A 21735-nucleotide genomic window follows, 5' to 3' on the forward strand; every position below is an offset into this window, starting at 1 on the left:
TTCAACTGCTGCTAGTTGGGCCTGGCACTCTTTTCACATTGTTTTCTGACACGCCTTAGGAGTTAAACTGCAGTGTGTTTGGCAGAGTGTACACATGTATTTCTTTCCAGTCATTGTGTATTTCACGTTTTGCTTCCGTATGTGACGTCCTTTTGCATTTACTTGCCTTATAAACTAGGGTGACCTTATGAAAAGGAGGACAGGGCTCCCGTATCATTAACAGTTGCATAGAAAAGGGAATTCCAGCAGGTGTCATTTGTATATATGGAGAACCTGTTGAAATCCCCTCTTCATCACAACAGTTAAAGCTGCAGGAGCTATACTAGAGTCACCAGATTTAAAAGAGGGCAGGGCACCTGCAGCTTTAACGGTTCCTTAGAGGCATATTTCATTTGTTTAACAAGCTGAAAAAGTATTAATTGTTTTCTTGCTTCATTTTAAAATAAACTTTCACACATTATTAACTTTTAACGGCATTAATTCAGCTCTGGTTCCACACACTCTCTGTCATGTTGGGGCAGAGTCAGGGTCACGGAGGTCCCTTTGAAGAAGGTGCTGGCTTTTACGAATAAGGCGGTCTGTTCTTCTCAGCTGCACTCTGTCCAGGAATTCAAGCAAATAGGTATGTGGGCTTCCCCTGTGCCCACCCTGTGCTCATAAAATTGCTTTGGGCCTGTTCTCTAGAAATCAAAGTATCTACGCTTCCGCAGTAACTGGAAAATGTGTTAAGGATGCAACCATGACACCAACTCTTGTGAAGAGTATTGAAACACTAGTTTTACAAGATTGTGTGCCTCCTAGAACTGTTACAGGGTGTTGTGGCTTTGGTGTATTCTATGGAGAGGTTCAGCCTTGTTTCTAACGGGACTGACCCTATAAATATCTTAGCATTTCCTGAAAATAGTGGGCAGTTCCTTGGGTCCCCTGAGTGCTTCCACCTTGCAGTGTGAAGCGCTGCTCGTAATAAACCTTCTAAAAAAAGAGAATCATAGAATAGTAGAGTTGGAAGGGGCCTATAAGTCCATCGAGACCAAGACCCTGCTCAATGCAGGAATCCACCCTAAAGCATCCCTGAAAAATGGCTGTCCAGCTGCCTCTTGAAGGCCTCTGGTGTGGGAGAGCCCACAACCTCCCTAGGTAACTGATTCCACCGTCGCACTGCTCTAACAGTTAGGAAGATTTTCCTGATGTCTGGCTTCCTTTAACTTGAGCCCGTTATTCCGTGTCCTGCACTTTGGGAGGATCGAGAAGAGATCCTGGCCCTCCTCTGTGTGACAACCTTTTAAGGATTTGAAGAGTGCTATCATGTCTCCCCTCAATCTTCTCTTCTCCAGGCTCAAGTGAAAGGTAAAGCGATTGGGAAATGACATTAAAGAATCCACTTAAAGCAAGGATCAGAGTATCTTGCATTTTTCATATAACTGCTTGATAACCCACATATCAGGTAACTTCCAAATGAAAGGCATCACCAAATGTTGCTTCCTTGCTCCTATTTTCTTGCTATGTCAATAACTGGAGATCGTTGTTAACAATACATTTAGGTATTTATTGCAGAGTTTTGGCTATGGGGTGGTTTATCAATGTAATAAATACACCCAGGCTATGGGGCGGTATAGAAATGTAATTCCTTATGCCCCCCCCTTCCGGGCTTTCCTTCAGCCTATACTACCTTACAGGGTCATTGTGAGGATAAAATGAAGAGGAGGATAAAGAGGACTACATGCCCTGGACTACTGCAACTACTGAGGGGCATTGAATTCTATGATTCTGTGAATCTAAATCTACAGCATCTGGAGGGTGCCAGTTTGTAACAAAAACTAGGTCCCTTAACCATTTCTCTGGTGTGAAGTAATGTTTTGGGTATAAGATTCATGGATGTACATTTTAGAAAATCTTTTCCTTTTATACAAACATAAAGCAGAAGATTTAGCTTTTAAGAAGCAGGTACACAGAGAAAGGAAAATATTTTCTATGTAAAACCAAAACCATTCACCTTCCTTCACAGGAGATTTTTTTTTAAGAGACCCATAGCTGTGTTCAACTTCAAAATACATACACACACCCACAAATCTATAAAAGAAAGCTTAATATGTAGTTCAGCACCTTTAAAAGAAACACACACTAGCTGAAGAAGCTTAAACTCATGGCAGATAGGCCAGGGTTAACCTCCTCTCATTTCTAGTCTCAACTCAATATTCCTTATAAAGTTTAAACTTTATAAAAGGCTTGGGTGAGGAACTGCCACCACAAAGGAAAGTTTGCCATATATTCTTTACTTTGAATTAAGAAGGATGCACCAGCACTTCAAACACACCCACCCACCCCTCCCTCTTCACAATCACAGACACACAACAAAGTCAATCAAACTCCTACCTGAGCCAGCCAGGTTTTCTTTTTCCTTGGAGGCCAGGGAAGGGCCTCCCTTCAAGCAAGGCAGGTAGTTTCTCTCTCCCACCCTGGCCTCCCCAGTAGTGTGGGGAAGGAAGAGGGCCCAGACAGGGCCTTGGCTCAACTGCAGAAGGAAATGGCTCCTAGATGAGCCAGGCGACAAATCTTATTTCCAACATTCCAATCTATTTGAGACAGGAGGGAGGGGGGAGAGCAACTCTACTGAGCATGCTCCTCTGTCGGGCCTTCCATTCACTTTAATGGGGCAAAGAAATGTATTAATTAAAAATAAACGGAAGTGAATTTTGAAAAAAGAAAAGTCATTCCACCAAATAGAAGGACAGGGGGACAAGATCCCACCACTGGTTTGAAGGGTAAGGGTCCCAATTCGGAGCTTTTAGTGAGTAAAAAAATCTTCACCACCCGGAAGCAGATCTGTGTCAGTTTGAAGCGGAGAGGCTTTTCCCACTTTGGAACTTTGAACTGCCATCCTGCCCTCAATATTTCACCAATCTTCTTGAAACGTGCAGGGTGTGTAAAACCAGCATTTCTTTCTGGCAGGTCTCCGTTTCAGAAAGATTGGTGAAACATTTTCCATTTTATGAACATCAGAATGACCCACCCTCAATTTCGGCCTTAACATGATGGAATGCTCTTTTCACTGATCACCTATAACACAGGGAAATACTCCCGTAATCCTGATAAGGCCGGACGTTACATCGGCTGCCTAAAACCATGGAATTGTAGACTATACTGTTATGTGGTTGAAAGCTTTTCTCATTGCATCTATCTACTTTGGACTGGTGGAAGTTTAACTAGAACTCAGAAGCAATTCAACTGCTGCTAGTTGGGCCTGGCACTCTTTTCACATTGTTTTCTGACATGCCTTAGGAGTTAAACTGCAGTGTGTTTGGCAGAGTGTACACATGTATTTCTTTCCAGTCATTGCGTGTTTCACGTTTTGCTTCCGTATGTGACGTCCTTTTGCATTTACTTGCCTTATAAACTAGGGTGACCTTATGAAAAGGAGGACAGGGCTCCCGTATCATTAACAGTTGCATAGAAAAGGGAATTCCAGCAGGTGTCATTTGTATATATGGAGAACCTGTTGAAATCCCCTCTTCATCACAACAGTTAAAGCTGCAGGAGCTATACTAGAGTCACCAGATTTAAAAGAGGGCAGGGCACCTGCAGCTTTAACGGTTCCTTAGAGGCATATTTCATTTGTTTAACAAGCTGAAAAAGTATTAATTGTTTTCTTGCTTCATTTTAAAATAAACTTTCACACATTATTAACTTTTAACGGCATTAATTCAGCTCTGGTTCCACACACTCTCTGTCATGTTGGGGCAGAGTCAGGGTCACGGAGGTCCCTTTGAAGAAAGTGCTGGCTCTTACGAATAAGGCGGTCTGTTCTTCTCAGCTGCACTCTGTCCAGGAATTCAAGCAAATAGGTATGTGGGCTTCCCCTGTGCCCACCCTGTGCTCATAAAATTGCTTTGGGCCTGTTCTCTAGAAATCAAAGTATCTATGCTTCCACAGTAACTGGAAAATGTGTTAAGGATGCAACCATGACACCAACTCTTGTGAAGAGTATTGAAACACTAGTTTTACAAGATTGTGTGCCTCCTAGAACTGTTACAGGGTGTTGTGGCTTTGGTGTATTCTATGGAGAGGTTCAGCCTTGTTTCTAACGGGACTGACCCTATAAATATCTTAGCATTTCCTGAAAATAGTGGGCAGTTCCTTGGGTCCCCTGAGTGCTTCCACCTTGCAGTGTGAAGCGCTGCTCGTAATAAACCTTCTAAAAAAAGAGAATCATAGAATAGTAGAGTTGGAAGGGGCCTATAAGTCCATCGAGACCAAGACCCTGCTCAATGCAGGAATCCACCCTAAAGCATCCCTGAAAAATGGCTGTCCAGCTGCCTCTTGAAGGCCTCTACTGTGGCAGAGCCCACAACCTCCTACGTCTTAAGAGTCTTTGACCACCACTCAGCGATCCCACTTAGAGGAGACCAACCTTTCCCGGGTTCCTTGACACCCCCTTGAAATATCAGCTCTGAAGCTTGGATTTGTGGTCTACCTTGCCAGACTGGTGTTTACAAGAATCAAATTATTGGGGAAGGCACATGGGCATTGTAGCTGGCGGGGGGGGGGGGCGTTGTTTGACTGTCCTTTGGCAGAATGATCAGTCAAGCAGCCATCTGGCTCAGTTACCAGGTTTTATCAAGGCAGCCGGTAGCCCAAGGCCGTTCCACAGGGTTGTTGATCTGTGCAGCTGAAGGTGGGAACCTTCTCGCCTCACCGGGAGCCCTGGGGAGCTTCTTGTTTGTGGATTGGTGCAGCCAGGCCACCCCACCTGCTTAGCTCTGGGGATCAGTTAGATAGTTTCCCGTTTTTGGTCTCTGTTCATTTGGGGAGGGGTCATTCTACTCGGGGTCCAGAAGGGTGGCAAAGGGACCCCCGTGCCATCAGGTATTACATAGCCAGGACAGAGTGTCTTTCTTTGGGTGGCTCTGAATCAACGGCTTGCTGTGATGTGGCTTTTATTGCTCTTTTAAAGTTGTTTAATTTCTGCTGTGGCCTTTTAGTTTCATTGTAACTTTTAGACTGTTTTCCCCCACACACCCTCCCCTGTCTCCTGTTAATTGTTCAGACGCTCAGGGCCTTATGTTGATTTAATAAATTGCCTGAAGCCTTGGTGAAGTGTAGTTATTCTCAGGTGAACTGGCTCCAGTTCCAGTGTTTCACTGGAAACCGGTGGGAGGTGGGCGGCTGGGTTGGGAACTTTAACCAGGTCTACCTTGTGTGCCTCCTTCACAAGCTCCGTTTTAATTCCTACAGCGCAGTCCCTGCCTCAAAGGAGAAATTGGCAGCCAAGACAGGAGACGGTTTCGAGTCCTGGTGGGAGCAGAGATGGAGAAGAGCGTGAAGATGGAAGAGCAAAGCTTTGCAGGCCCTGAACCAGAAAACGTCTCCTGCAATATCCAGGAAGGGAGCCGTGCAGAGCCCTGGGAAGGAAGAGTGCAGCAGGACCAGCCTGGGAGCAACACCTGCTCAGACGTGGAGCTTCAGTCCTTCAAGGACTTCTGCTACCAGGAGGCCATGGGGCCCCGAGGGGTTTGCAGCCGTCTCCACCACCTTTGCTGCCAGTGGCTGAAGCCAGAAAAGCACACGAAAGCTCAGATGCTGGACGTGGTGGTCCTGGAGATGTTCCTGGCTGTCCTGCCCCAGGAGATGGTGAGCTGGGTCAGAGAATGTGGAGCGGAGACCAGTTCCCAGGCGGTGGCCCTGGCAGAAGGCTTCCTCCTGAGTCAGGCAGAGGACCAAGAGCAGGTGAGAGCATTTCATCTTGATAACTAATAGGGACTGTGTTCTGAATACTTATCTCAACGTTATTTTACATGTCCTTTAAGGAAGGGATGCCCCAATTTCCAATGGTCCAACCCCCAAGTATAGTTGCTCTTCATGTGCAGAGCAAGCCCTCATTGGAGGATAGTTAAGCTAACACTGGATGGTTAAAATATGCGGTTCCTTACCAGAGGATGTTGTGATGGCCACCAATTTAGATGGTTTAAAATGGGGGTTAGACAAAATCCTGGAGGAGAAGGCTGTGGATGGCTACTAGTCCTCATGGCTATATCCTACCTCCAGGTGATGGCCCACTGTGGGGAGAGAATGCTGGACTAGATGGACCCTTGTTCTGATCCAGAACAGCTCTTCTTAGTTTCTCATGACGACAGGAGAACTGAATGGATTTGTGAAGTTCTGGGGAAGGATGGAATCCTTCTTCAACTGCTGTCAGAGTCCTCCCAAAAGAACAGGAATACCATTTGTAGACACCAACCTCCCGTGTTTACAGTGGAAAATGCTGGATATCAGAGAATGTCTGGGAGGTTCTGTCTTTCCTTTTGGCTGGTGTTCTAGCACTTTGCTTATAGAATCATAGAATAGCAGAGTTGGAAGGAGCCTACAAGGCCATCGAGTCCAACCCCCTGCTCAATGCAGGAATCCACCCTAAAGCATCCCTGACAGATGATTGTCCAGCTGCCTCTTGAAGGCCTCTAGTGTGGGAGAGCCCACAACCTCCCTAGGTCACTGATTCCATTGTCGTACTGCTCTAACAGAACCCCTTCTCTGTCTGGGATCCTTCCTCCTGTAAACAAAGTAAGTTTAAGAAAACTTACACTTTTGGAGAGAATGCAGCTTTTGTGCTCACAGATGCGGGTTCTGATGCTTCTTGTGGTCATACTATGTACAATAAATTACATGGACTCTTGATGGCATGAATCGCAAAAGCTGCATTCGCTGCAAAAGACTTCAGGCACCTCTGGTCAAGCATTTTCTTGATATGGGACATGATGACAAAGACCTGAGATTCTGGATTATTGAAAGGATTGGAGGATATGGGACAAGAGTAGACCATCAATTAAGAAGGAGGGAAATATTCTGGATTTTCACCTTAAGGACATTACAACCACAAGGACTCAAGGAAGAGTGAAATTGGAGGCCTTTGTTGTAATCCTGTTCTTTTTTAAAGTACAGTTCTATTGTATTCCTTTTCTGTCATTGTTTTGTCATTGTTTTGATATTTATTTTCATTCTTATATGTAGTTAGTATTATTAGATTTGTATTAACTATGTTTTATTATTATTATTATTTTTATTATTATTATTTATTTATATAGCACCATCAATGTACATGGTGCTGTACAGAGTAAAACAGTAAATAGCAAGACCCTGCCGCATAGGCTTACAATCTAATAAAATCATAGTAAAACAATAAGGAGGGGAAGAGAATGCCAACAGGTACAGGGAAGGGTAAGCAGGCACAGGGTAGGGAAAAACTAACAGTAGAAAGTAACAGTAGAAGTCTGCACAACATCAAGTTTTAAAAGCTTTAGGAAAAAGAAAAGTTTTTAGTTGAGCTTTAAAAGCTGTGGTTGAACTTGTAGTTCTCAAATGTTCTGGAAGAGCGTTCCAGGCGTAAGGGGCAGCAGACGAAAATGGACGAAGCCGAGCAAGGGAAGTAGAGACCCTTGGGCAGGCGAGAAACATGGCATCAGAGGAGCGAAGAGCACGAGCGGGGCAATAGTGTGAGATGAGAGAGGAGAGATAGGAAGGAGCTAGACCGTGAAAAGCTTTGAAGGTTAACAGGAGAAGTTTATATTGGATTCTGAAGTGAATTGGAAGCCAATGAAGAGATTTCAGAAGCGGAGTAACATGGTCGGAGCGGCGTGCTAAGAAGATGATCTTTGCGGCAGAGTGGTGAACAGAAACCAACGGGCTGATGTGAGAAGAAGGAAGGCCAGAGAGAAGAAGGTTGCAGTAGTCCAACCGTGAAATAACCAGTGCATGAACAAGCGTCTTGGCAGAAGAGACAGACAAAAATGATCGAATCCTGGCAATATTATACAGGAGCATCATATTTAAGCATCATATTAGTCCACTCAGTCCCTTTTAAGGGAGCATACAGGCCTGCTTGTTCTCTTCTTATGTTCTGATGATCACAGGAGAAATGAATGGATTTGTGAAGTTCTGGGGAAGGAGGGGATCGTTCTTCAACAAGTGTCAGAGTCCTCCCAACAGAACAGGAATAGCATTTGTAGACACCCAAACTCCCAGTGTCTACAGTGGAAAATGCTGGATATCAGGGTTGAACTCTTAGCCCCCTGACAAAGACACAAGTTCCTGTGCTGTGTGGCTTGGATGGTAGATCAACTTTAGAATGAGACCTGAAAGAATCATAGAATCATAGAATAGCAGAGTTGGAAGGGGCCTACAAGGCCATCGAGTCCAACCCCCTGCGCAATGCAGGAATCCACCCTAAAGCATCCCTGACAGACGGTTGTCCAGCCCACAACCTCCCTAGGTAACTGATTCCACCGTTGCACTGCTCTAACAGTTAGGAAGATTTTCCTGATGTCTGGCTTCCTTTAACTTGAGCCCATTATTCCGTGTCCTGCACCCTGGGAGGATCGAGAAGACATCCTGGCCCTCCTCTGTGTGACAACCTTTTAAGTATTTGAAGAGTGCTATCATGTCTCCCCTCAATCTTCTCTTCTCCAGGTTCAAGTGAAAGGTAAAGCGATTGGGAAACGCTGCCCTTGGCCTTGACCTGAGCCGTTTCTTTCTTTCTCTAATCCCTCTTCTCTGCCTGGGATCCTCCCTCCTGCTCCAGGTCCAGGGGATGTTGGCCAGAGCACCCACAGATTTCCCTGAGGCAGAGAAGGCTCCACTGGGCATTACACAGAGGCCTCTGGACAGGTGGATCTTGCAGGAGGGAGACGGAGGACCCTCCTCACTGGGTAAGGATTCGTGGACGTATTTCCCCATGGTCTCCCTCCCTCAATTATGCCTGAAGTGCATGAGCTGTCTTAATGTTCTCCTTGAGCCTGATTTTGCTGGGGGAGATACTCAGAAAGGAAATGTTTAGTAATGTGGTTTGAGGGTATCAGACTCACTCTGGCCCGGTCTTACGCACTCAACAACTAAGGTCCTCCTCCAGGCGCCTACTCAGAGGGAACATCAGAGGACGACAACAAGGAAGAGGCCTTCTCGGTGGTGGCCCCCCAACTGTGGAACTATCGCACTGACATTGTTATCTTTTCAGCGCCACATCAAGCAATATGTAATTAGCAATATGTAATTCATTAGCCTGGGTCTGTTTTTTTAGGGTCATAGTTTTAAAGCTTGTTATAGTAGTTTTATATGTATGTGTTTATTGTATGTTTTCGCAGTTTTAAATATTTGGATATTGTTTTTAAGTGTTTTGACTATGGTGTGGTAAAGAAATGCAATAAATAAATAAACACTGAAAATAAACAATGAAAATGGGAATAGTTAAGAATGTTAACTTACCTTCTCACCTTCCCACCTTCTTTACCTTCCTCACAGGGAGCAAAACAACCTGCAGAGGAAGTGAACTGATCCTGGGGGGTCCTTCTGGGCCTCGTTCGCTTGGCGGTGGAGTGGAAGTGGTTTCTGCACAGCCTGGGCAGGTAGGGGAGTCCTGGGGGCCTCCGTCTCCTGCACCTCTCTTTGGTCCTGGAAGAACCTGCCCCTTTAGCCTTTGCTCTTCTCCAAGATGGCTGCTAGGAAGGCCTTGAAGGTCACTCACAATGCTTTGGCATTCAGAAAGAGGACCTCACCATCCTTGTCTTCATGGATTGCTACATAATGCTTAAAGAGAACATCATTTCTTCTTTTTCTTTCAGGGTCTGGTGACCTTTGAGGAGGTGGCCGTGCATTTCTCGGAGGAGGAGTGGGCTCTGCTGGATCCAGGCCAGAGGACTCTGCACAAAGAAGTCATGGAGGAGAATCGTGGGATCCTGGCCTCTCTGGGTAAGGAATGGGATTCCTCTGGGTAAGGCTCCCTCTCTGCCTTCTTGCCAGATCCTGGAAGGTGGAATTTCAGCTCATCTTTCTTTGTGTCCGTGCAGACTCTGAAGACCTGACAAAACATTGAGAAAAGCCCCTTGATGGACTTGCTCTGTGGCAGAGATGGCTGCCAACCCATCTTACTTTGCTGCTATAATTGCATCTGCATAATATTGAAGATGTTACAGATATTATCTTAATGGTCTCCAGAGAGGAGAGGAGAGTTCAGCCCTTTCAGAAGACAGCTCTGGACAGCTTGCTTTTCATTTTAAGATATAACTAAACATTGAAAATAACCATTAGGGTTGAATTCCCACTTGCCAGTTCCCAGTTAAATGTTCAGCTAGGAGGAAATGGCAGATTTTAGGTATATTTTATTTTTACATATTTTATGTTGTTCATTTATTTTCTCAACTACTTTATATGAGTTACTCCATATAAATGAAAGCACTGTATGGCAGTCTAGTTCTCAGTTCTATTGACCTTCGGGATATCTAATATCTTTAGATGGATCTGCCTCACCAACGATTTTTTATTTTATTTTATCCTGTGAATTAAATCAGCAACCATTTGTTTTGTTCTAAGATTTCAAGATGATTTCTGTGTTTATACTTGCAGGTGATCACAGGGAGAGCAAGAAAAATGGCCCACACCAGAGAAGGAAGACTGAAACTGAAGAGAAGAGGGAAAATGAATCCATGTCTTTTGAAGGATCAGAAGTCTGTGAAACTCCAATACAGGAAGCACCAAGTAAAAAGAACATTCGTAAAAGGAAGAAACAGAGTAAAACGCAGAAGATTCATTCTAACAAATATCAAAGGTTTCAATGCTTAGTGTGTGAAAGAAACTTCACTTTCCACTCACAACTTAACCTGCATAAAAGAATTCACACTGGGGAGAAGTCCTATAAATGCTTTGAGTGTGGGAAGAGCTTTGCTCTCAGCTCACACCTTAAGCAGCATCAAAGAATTCATACGGGGGAGACGCCCTATAAATGCTTTGAGTGTGGGAAGACCTTTGCTCGCAGAGAAACCCTTATGCTGCATCAAAGAATTCACACTGGGGAGAAGCCCTATAAATGCTTAGAATGCGGGAAGACCTTTGCTCAGAGCACACACCTTAAGCTGCATCAAAGAATTCACACTGGGGAGAAGCCCTATAAATGCTTTGAGTGTGGGAAGACCTTTGCTCTCAGCTCACACCTTAAGCAGCATCAACGAATTCACACTGGGGAGAAGCCCTATAAATGCATAGAGTGTGGGAAGAGATTTGCTTGCAGCTCACACCTTAAGCTGCATCAAAGAATTCACACTGGGGAGAAGCCTTATAAATGCTTTGAGTGTGGGAAGAGCTTTGTTGTGAGCTCAAACCTTAAGCAGCATCAACGAATTCACACTGGGGAGAAGGCCTATAAATGCATAGAGTGTTGGAAGAGCTTTGCTTGCAGCTCACACCTTAAGGTGCATCAACAAATTCACACTGGGGAGAAGCCCTATAAATGCTTTGAGTGCGGAAAGAGCTTTCTTGAAAGCAGAAAACTTCAGCAGCATAAAAGAACTCACACTGGGGAGAAGCCCTATAAATGCTTAGAGTGCGGGAAGACCTTTGCTCAGAGCAAAGTCCTTAAGCAGCATCAAAGAATTCACACTGGGGAGAAGCCCTATAAATGCTTAGAGTGCGGGAAGACCTTTCTTGAAAGCAGAAAACTTCAGCAGCATAAAAGAACTCACACTGGGGAGAAGCCCTATAAATGCTTAGAGTGCGGGAAGAGCTTTGCTCAGAGCAAAGTCCTTAAGCAGCATCAAAGAATTCACACTGGGGAGAAGCCCTATAAATGCTTAGAGTGCGGGAAGAGCTTTGCTCGCAGAGAAACCCTTATGCTGCATCAAAGAATTCACACTGGGGAGAAGCCCTATAAATGCTTAGAGTGTGGGAAGAACTTTGCTCAGAGGTCACAGCTTAAGCAGCATGAAGTAATTCACACTGGGGAGAAGCCCTATAAATGCTTTGAGTGCGGGAAGAGCTTTGCTCGCAGAGATACCCTTATGCTGCATCAAAGAATTCACACTGGGGAGAAGCCCTATAAATGCTTAGAGTGTGGGAAGGACTTTGCTCAGAGGTCACAGCTTAAGCTGCATCAAGTAATTCACACTGAGGAGAAGCCCTATAAATGCTTTGAGTGCGGGAAGAGCTTTCCTCGCAGAGAAACCCTTATGCTGCATCAAACAATTCACACTGGGGAGAAGCCCTATAAATGCTTTGAGTGCGGGAAGAGCTTTGCTCAGACCACACAACTTAAGCGGCATCAAAGAATTCACACTGGCGAGAAGCCCAATAAATGCTTAGAGTGCGGGAAGAGCTTTGCTGACAGCATCAGCCTTAAGCGGCATCAAACAATTCACACTGGGGAGAAGCCCTATAAATGCTTTGAGTGCGAGAAGAGCTTTGCTCAGACCACACAACTTAAGCGGCATCAAAGAATTCACACTGGGGAGAAGCCCTATAAATGCTTTGAGTGCGGGAAGAGCTTTTCTGAAAGCAGCAAACTTAAGTGGCATCAAAGAATTTTGTGTCATCTGCAAACTTGATAAGCGTTCCCTGCACCTTCTTAAACATTTAATAAAAATGTTGAAGAGCACTTGGCCAAGGACTGATCCCTGCGGTACCCCACACCTTACTTCTCCTCAGATTGAGAAGGTACTGTTGATAAGCATTCTTTGAGTCTGGCCAACTATGTATCCATCTAATAGTTGTTCCATCTAGCCCACTTTTAGCTCTTTTGCTTATTGGAATATCATGTGGTACTTTGTCAAAAGCTTTGCTGAAGGCAAGATATATGACATCCACAGCATTCCCACAGTCCACAAGGGAGGTTATCCAATCAAACAATAAGATCAGAATAGTCTGACAGGATTTGTTCTTGACAAATCCCTGTTGGCTTCCAGTAATTATTGCATTGTTTTCAAGGTGCTTACAGATTAACTTCTTTAGAATCTGCTCCAGAATTTTCCCAGGGATGGATGTCAGACTGACTGGCCTGTCTTTTCCCAGGTTCCTCCTTTTTGCCCTGTTTAAAGAAGGGACAACGTTAGCCCTCCTCCAGACATACGGCCCCTCACCCGTCTTTCATGATTTCGCAAAGATAATAGACGGTGGTTCTGAGAGTTCTTCCGCTAGCTCTTTCATTACTCTAGGATGCAGTTCATCAGGCCCTGGAGATTTGATCTCATTCAAGGAAATTAGGTGTTCCTTGACCATTTGTTTATCAATCTCAGACTGCAATCCTGCCCCTTGAACTTGTGCTTCACTTTCTCCAGAGTGGTCATAGACCCGCTTTTGGGAAAAGACTGAGCCAAAGTAGGAATTCAGCACGTCAGGCTTTTCTTTGTCATCTGTTATCAATTACCCATCCTCGTCAAGCAGTTGAACCACCATTTCTTTCCTGTGTGTTTTACTATTCATGTATCTGACGAAAGCCTTTTTATTGGTTTTAGCATCCCTCGCTAATCTCATCTCATTCTCAGCTTTAGCCTTCCTGATGCCATTTCGGCACTTCTGTGCCACCTGTCTGTACTCTTCTTTTGTAGCCTGGCCGCCTTTCCACTTCCTGTATGTATCCCTTTTTGTTTTCAGATCATCTCTAAGCTTTTTGTGGAGCCACATTGGTTTCTTCTGTTGTCTTCTATCTTTTTTTCCTTGTTGGAATGGTTTGAAATTGTGCTGTTAAAATTTCTTTTTTAAAATACTCCCACCCATCTTGGACTCCTTTTTTCGTTAGGGTCACTTGCCATAGGACCTTGCTTTTCATAGTTCTGAGTTTATTAAAATCAGCTTTCCTAAAATCCAGAGTATGTGTACAGCTGCACTCAGCTTTTGTCTCCTTTATAATCAAAAATTCAAGTACGAGGTGGTCGCTTTCCCCCCGAGTTCCCGTAACTGCTACTTTATCCACTAAGTCATCCCTACTGATCAATATCAAGTCAAGGATTGCTGATCCTCTAGTTTCTTCCTCCACTTTCTGTAGGAAGAAGTGATCACCCACATTTTTGGCAGTATTTGTTTCCCAAAAAGATATCAGGGTAACTGAAGTCCCCCATCACTACTACATCACACTTCCTTGAAACACTGGCAATTTGTTTCTCAAAAGTTTAGTCCTTGTCTTCTCCTTGATTGGGTGATCAGTAGTAGACTCCAATTATAATTTTCTTTTTAGTCCTCAGCACATTTCTTTTAACCTTGATTCTCTCGATGGGGCTCCCAGTCTGATCCGCCTGTATTTCTGTGCAGGGATAGGTATTTTTAACATATAGTGCAACTCCGCCTCCCTTTCGATTTCTTCTGCTCTTTTTGAACGAGTTACATTCTTCAATTGCTATATTCCAGTCAATGGAGTCATCCCACCAAATTTCAGTTATACCTATCATGTCGTATTTGCCTTCATGTAATAAAAGTTCAAGTTCATTCTGTTTGTTTCCCACACTCTGGACATTAGCATATAGGCATCGAAGACCTGTGCTTTATAGTCTAGCTTTGTTCCTATATTGTTTTGTTCAATATTTTGGGGCACTACTGGAGCTGTTCTCTGTGTTAGGATGCATGGTCCTTCTTCTACTGTTGCCTTCAAGTTTACGTCTCCCAGCCCCATAAGATTCAGTTTAAAGCCCTCCTGATCAAGTTCTTTATGCTGTGGCCAAGCTTATTTGGGAACTATTTTTGAGAAACATGAATTGTGTGTTATTTCATAATAATTATGTTAAGGTTTGGAATGAAGTTAAAGGTTTTGCAAGATGGGAAAAGGTTCAACTGTCACTTTTGGGGAGAATTGCAACAATTAAAATGAATGCTTTGCCTAGAATGTTATTTTTGTTTCAAACAATACCCATTGTTCTTCTTCGTGGTCTCTGTGCATCACACATATGGGCTCTGCGCCTGCGCGAAGCCCCGCTTCGGGAATCTTCTATAGCTAAGAGGCATTTTGTGTGGGAACCCCTCCCCCTCTACTGCGCATATGCAGAGGGGTTCCTGCCCCGATTCCCCAGTTCTTTGACCTTCATTGTGACAGCCTCGTCGGGAACATCTCTGTGAAAATAAAACGAAATAGCTAAGACTTACCTTTCCTTTATTCTTATTGTTCTATTTTCTCTTCTTTACTCCTCTTTCCAGTCTTTTCTCTCTCTCTCTCTCTAAAATTACCTCATACTTACTCTTAATTTATTCTGCTCCGCATGGGCCCCAAAGCCCCATTTAAAAAGTGTGCCTGTTGCGGCACGAAGCTTCCGCCCTCCGCCGGACACAATTTTTGCATTATCTGCTTAGGAGACTGACACAAAGTTGACGCCTGTCCCCACTGCTAAGCCTTCTCAAAACTCACGAGGCGGCATAGAGCAGACAAACTAAGGGCTGAGCTGTGGGAAAGGGCACTCGCAGCAGTGGACAAACCTGCTATGGCTTCGCAAAAAGAGCCTTTCATGCCTCCAGCTCCTGTCCAGCCGACATCAAGTCGTGCTGACAGATCCCGCCAGGACACCCTGGCAATGCCAGGGCTTTCCTTAACTGCATCGATAGCGAAAAAGCTATCGAAAAAGGCAAGAACGCCGAAATCAACGGAGACAAAACACAAGAAAAGGGACAAATCCTCAAAACACGATACTCATGCCAGGAGACCGACGTCGACGGCTTTACCGATGCCCGATAAGCCATCGTTATCGGCAGTACAACCGATATCGATAACACCAGCTCCGCCGGTTTCGATAGCTGACCCGATAATGACCGTTTCGTTATCAGAGGGTGAAATTAGGGATGCCGCATCCAGTCGCAGCAGAGAACCATTACAGCTACCAACAATATCGAACAAAGCCTCGCCTTCGAGAAACTTACCTGTGCAAGACGAGCACAATCAACAATATCGACGATCAAGATCTATTGTTCGAACATGGGAGTGTCGTTGTTCGTCAGAATCTGTGCACTCTTTCGATACTCGATATCGAGAGTCTGACCTCGGTTATTATCGAAGGCACCACCGTTCCAGATCTCCTGTAAGAGATTGGGAGAGAGAATCACAATGGTCACTTCCACCAAGACCAACTTACTACTATACAGATTGGGGCGAACTTGATGATTGATATCGGCGCTATGATCGACCATCATCGCCTCGACTTCGGCAACAATTTCGGCACCCCAAGCAGCAATCGAGGCACAGGCACCTCAAGTAGCTAGGCTACCTATAGATGATAGATCCGAATCACTACGTGATGAAGACACAATAATTCATCATTTGCATCAAACTGAGGAAATTCAGACTATCCAGATCCCATCTTCCCCGCAATCGGTAGAGGACTACTGCTCAGACTCTGCATCAGCTACTTCACCAGCACCATTGATACCGTCTCCCGATTCGATAGTGGAGGCGCAAGGATCGGTCTCTCCATCAGAGGGACTAGGACATTTTGCCGACCTTATCCAAAGAATGGCGCAAGCGTTAGGGATCTAGACGAGACAAACGATAGAAAAATTAGTAGACCCAGTCTTTGAGGCGATTTACACGGAAGCAACGACTCCAGTAGCTATTCCGTTCCTACCAACTCTAACAAGAACAGTTAAGGACCATTGGAAGGACCCCACGACACTTCAGCCATCATCAAAGCGCCTTGATAATATGTACAGGGTTTTGGATAAAGATGCGGAACTTTTATTCACGCACCCCCAACCCAATTCAATAATAGTGGAATCGGCACAAGGCCGTTCGCAAAGAGTACACACTGCGCCAGTGGACAAGGAGGGCCAGCGTTTAGACTTGATGGGGCGTAGATTATATTCCACAGCATCCCTAAGCCTAAAGGTATCGAACTACCAGGCTACGATGTCAAGGTACCAACTTTTCTTGTGAGACAAGATGATGTCGTTATGTGATAATCTAGGGGATGACCAGAGAGAGCTGGCTAGAGTCTTCCATTCTGAAGCCACTCGTATGGCATGGTAACAAATTGCCACAGCAAAGCACCAAGCAGACTGTGGAGCAAAGACTATGGTGGGAGCTATTGCTTTAAGGAGACAATCCCTGGCTTAGATCAGCAGGTCTCTCACAAGAAGCCAGAAACCGAATCGAAAGCCTCCCTTTCGATGGCACAGGCCTCCTCAATTTGACAATGGACGAGGCAATGGATACTGTCCAGAAGGCTAGGGTTACAGCCAGGAAAATGGGGATAGGTGCAATTCAACAGCAACAACAATTCAGACCTAGAAGATGGTACAGACAACCAAGTACCGCCACAGTAAGGTACCAACCTGATAGACAACAATTCAAACAACCTCTACCTCAGCAAGGGAAAAGGGAATTCCCATTGTCTAAACCCAAATTCGAATGCCGTAAACCGGACTACCAGCAAAATCGATGACTTTGACTCCCCTGTTACAAACCACATGAGCACCCCATTCGGCAACCGCCTCTCTATGTTAATAGAGGCTTGGAGCCAGATAACCTCAGACAACTGGGTGCTCTCAATTATCGAGAGAGGTTACAAAATACAGTTTGACTCCCTACCCCCTACGGGAGTTTTGAAAAGAACCATACTGTTAGTTTTACCCTACCCTGTGCCTGCTTACCCTACCCTGTGCCTGTTGGCATTCTCTTCCCCTCCTTATTGTTTTACTATGATTTTATTAGATTGTAAGCCTATGCGGCAGGGTCTTGCTATTTTATTGTTTTACTCTGTACAGCACCATGTACATTGATGGTGCTATATAAATAAATAAATTAATAATAATAATAATAATAATAACCATACCATCCATACCACTCCAAAAGGAGGTCCGCTCACTATTAAAGAAAGGAGCGATACAGTCAATACCAAAACCAGAACAAATAGAGGGTTTTTACTCTCGCTATTTCACAGTCCCAAAGTCAGATGGAGGGGTTCGTCCCATATTGGACCTTCGGGACGTAAATGCATTTATAACACCGAGGAAATTTCACTACTCATAGTGAAGCTATTTCCACACTCTGAGCATTTATAAGGCTTTTGAGAACCCTCTGAAGCTCCACGTCTGAGCAGGTGCTGCTCCAGGCTGGTCCTCCTGCACTCTTCCTTCCAGGGCTCTGCACTGCTCCCTTCCTGGATGTTTCCTGCTTCAGGGCCAGCAAAGCTTTGCTCTTCCATCTTCACGCTCTTCTCCATTTGCGCTCCCACCAGGGCTCAAAAGGTCTCCTTTCTTGGCTGCCAATTTCTCTCTTCAGGCAAGGACTGTCCTGTAGGAATTCAAATGGAGGAGCTGCATGAATTAGATACAGCTCTGGCCAACTTAATACCCTGGACCTGTCTCCGATGGGTCCCTACAACCCTGGTCCCACAGGAACCGGGCTCCTGATTGAAAAAGAGGGTCTGACTCTGCCCCAGTGGGAGAGAAAGTGTCACCAGAGCAGACTTAAGGCTATTGAAAACGCGTGAAGGTTTATTTTAAAAGCTAAGCAAGAAATCAGTGAACAAATGAAACATGCCACACAGGAAGCCTTAAGATACAAATGTTTTTTAAAGAGCTATCCTAGAGTGACCAGATTTAAATGAGGGCAGCTTTAACTGTTATTATTATTATTATTTATTTATTTATTTATTTATTTATTTATTTATTTATTTATTTATATAGCACCATCAATGTACATGGTGCTGTACAGAGTAAAACAGTAAATAGCAAGGCCCTGCCGCATAGGCTTACAATCTAATAAAATCATAGTAAAACAATAAGGAGGGGAAGAGAATGCCAACAGGCACAGGGTAGGGTGAAGAGGGAATTTCACTGGGTTCTCCATATATACAAAAGACACCTGCTGAAATTCCCTTTTCTATGCAATTGCTAAAGATACAGGAGCCCTGTCCTCCTTTTCTCAGCGTCACCCTACTTAACCTCTTTTTAGAATATCTAGTCATGTTTAGAGTTCTGCAGCAAGGGCAGGCAGAAGGACGGAGGGCTCCCATGCTGGAGGCTGCTTTATGCACTCAAAGGGGAAATGGATGTGGATCCCACAAAGCCCCCAGGAGCAGATGGGGCGGCGATGCTGCTGGGGGGATAAAAGACCCCCCCCAATTGTGGAAAAAATCCCTTCCCAGGTCTGCATCTCTGCCAGGAGCCTCTGCGGCTCTCTGATAATAATAATAACAACAACAACATGTTTATTTAAGGGACGGTGTAAAAGCCGGAACGGAACAGAACAGGCCGGAACGACCCCATTATATTAAAAAACCATACCAAAAACAGTGGCATGTGTTAGCAACACTTGGGAACAATATTTTAGGACTAAAACCATGCCAATATTATATCACTATTAACCCCAGAACTCCCAAAACAACGTCCGGAACAGAATGGGATGGCCGGAACGGCCACTACTGAACGAGCGATATCAACCAAACTCACCAGTCATGCATAACTCCATGGCAGGGATGCAATAAGCCACAAAAGGTGCAAAGAAACTGCGTTCCGATAACCGTTCCGCGCACAGCGCATATTACGCAAAACGGACAGGGACAGCAGCTTCCAAGTGAAGTATGTTAATCAAACTCATCAGACACACAATACTAGGTGGGCCTGACGTAATAAGCTCCAAAAGTTGCCCCGAAACCACGTTCAGATACCCGTTCCGGGCAAAAACGTGTATTGCGCAAAACGGGCCGTAACGTCAGCTTCCCAATGACATAAGTGAACCAAACTCACCAGATGCACATGACAAGGTGGGAAAAATACAGAAAGCTCCAAAAGTTGCCCCGAAACCACGTTCAGGAACCCGTTCCGGGCAAAAACACATATTGCGCAAAAGGGCCGCAACAGCAACTTCCCAATGAGGTGAGTCAACCAAACTCACCAGACACACAATACTAGATGAGCCTGATGTAATAAGCTCCAAAAGTTGCCCCGAAACCACGTATCAGATACCCGTTCCGGGCAAAAACACTGCAATTTTTGGAGCTTTTTGCCCGGAATGGGTATCTGAATGTGGTTTTGGGGCAACTTTTGGAGCTTTCTATATTTGTCCCACCTAGTTATGTGCATCTAGTGAGTTTGGTTGACTTTCCTCATTGGGAAGCTGCCGTTACGGCCCATTTTGCGCAACACAGACTTTTGCCCGGAACGGGTATCTGAACATGGTTTTGGGGCAACTTTTGGAGCTTTCTATATTTTTCCCACCTTGTCATGTGCATCTGGTGAGTTTGGTTCACTTATGTCATTGGGAAGCTGCTGTTACGGCCCATTTCGCGCAATACATGTTTTTGACCGGAACGGGTATCTGAACGTGGTTTCGGGGCAACTTTTGGAGCTTTCTATATTTGTCCCACCTAGTTATGTGCATCTGATGAGTTTGGTTGACTTACCTAATTGGGAAGCTATCGTTACGGCCCATTTTGCACAATACGTGTTTTTGCCCGGAACGGGTATCTGAACGTGGTTTGGGGGCAATTTTTGGAGCGTATTACATCAGGCTCACCTTGTAATGTGTGTCTGGTGAGTTTGATTAACATACTTCACTTGGAAGCTGCTGTCCTTGTCCGTTTTGCGTAATATGCGCTGTGCGCGGAACGGTTATCGGAACGCAGTTTCTTTGCACCTTTTGTGGCTTATTGCATCCCTGCCATGGAGTTATGCATGACTGGTGAGTTTGGTTGGTATCGCTTGTTCCCTAGTGGCCGTTCCGGCCATCCCATTCTGTTCCGGATGTTGTTTTGGGAGTTCTGGGGTTAATAGTGATATAATATTGGCATGGTTTTAGTTCTAAAATATTGTTCCCAAGTGTTGCTAACACATGCCACTGTTTTTGGTATGGTTTTTTAATATAATGGGGTCGTTCCGGCCTGTTCTGTTCCGTTCCGGCTTTTACACCGTCCCTTTATTTCTTACCCGCCTCTCCCTTTGGATCGAGGCAGGGAACAACTTTAGAACGGGAATCAACACATCTTTAAAATTCTTGATTTTACATTGATCTTGACAGGCCTGCCGGAAAAGGCTAGTTAGTCTTTAAGGCTGCCTTAAGATCACAACCATGTAGTGGTTAAAAAAATCTTAAAATCTGGTGTTGCCTCCATCCAAGGGTTAAAGAGGCGGAGAGGGGGCTGGGTCCTAGAGCCAAGGCTGGATGAGGCCCCTCCCTTTGGGCCCCACACTTCCTTCCCCCCCCCCCATTGCAAAGGAGCCTGGGATTCTCCCCCTGCTCCTGTGAGCCTCGTGTATCGGCTGCCTGCAGCCTCTTTTCCCCAGCAAAGGAGCCGGTGAGTGCAGATTGCAAGGGGGTCCCAGGGGGGAGGAGGGAGTGGGCAGAGGAAGGAGCCCCCCAGGGCGGGGGTTGGGTGGGAAGAGAGAGGGAGCCCTCCCTGGGAGACTGACCCACTTGGGGCCACTCCAAGAGACCCCCGCCTTGCACCTCCTTCCCTCCCTATAACTAGGGGATCGCGGAAGGGAAGGCTGCAGAAGGGAGGGGTGTCTGGGAGGGACCCAAGAGGAAAGGTGCCGGGTGGGGAGGAGGAATGTCCCACCTGCAGGCAAAAGGCTGCCCTGGTGTCCTGTTTGCATTGCATTTTTTGTTTTGTTTCCTCTCCCTGATTCAAACCTGGTGAATAAGCAAAATTCATAAGTCACTTTGGTCACGAGGCCTTCGAAATAAAACCTGGGGTGCTTGTTGATTAAGAAGGGAGCCTGCTGTTGGTTTTAGTACGTCCCTCTTTGATGTATTAAGTGAGCCCGAAGTTCACATCCTGAGAGTGGGGAGAAATCGCTGTTACTCGGGTGCAATTTTGGGGTTCAAGCGCTGGCAGCAGAGAGGGCTTAGAAAGGGAGCCGTGGGATGCACTGGGAGAGAAACTCTGGTTCATCAGCAGACCTCTTCTTTCCTGGAGGGACAAAGGTTTTCCTTTCTGGAGCCTGAGATGGACTCAGACCTGCTCTCAATGCAGGATCGTGAACAAGAGGCCTCCATGAGAAGAAGTTCCG

The 21735-nt window shown here is 45.3% G+C and overlaps 1 protein-coding gene across 1 annotated transcript in view; it reads left to right on the forward strand.

The window, feature by feature from the left end:
- LOC134395749 (uncharacterized) overlaps nucleotides 1-21735 on the forward strand; it is a gene marked incomplete at its 5' end in the record, with an annotated part of 243620 nt that overhangs the window by 86019 nt on the left and 135866 nt on the right. The window contains 1 exon segment of the mRNA XM_063121911.1: nucleotides 10569-12319. Coding sequence (XP_062977981.1) covers nucleotides 10569-12319 — 1751 coding nt within the window.

This window comes from Elgaria multicarinata, chromosome 3 (genome assembly GCF_023053635.1).
Source record: "Elgaria multicarinata webbii isolate HBS135686 ecotype San Diego chromosome 3, rElgMul1.1.pri, whole genome shotgun sequence".
Lineage (NCBI taxonomy): Eukaryota > Metazoa > Chordata > Lepidosauria > Squamata > Anguidae > Elgaria > Elgaria multicarinata.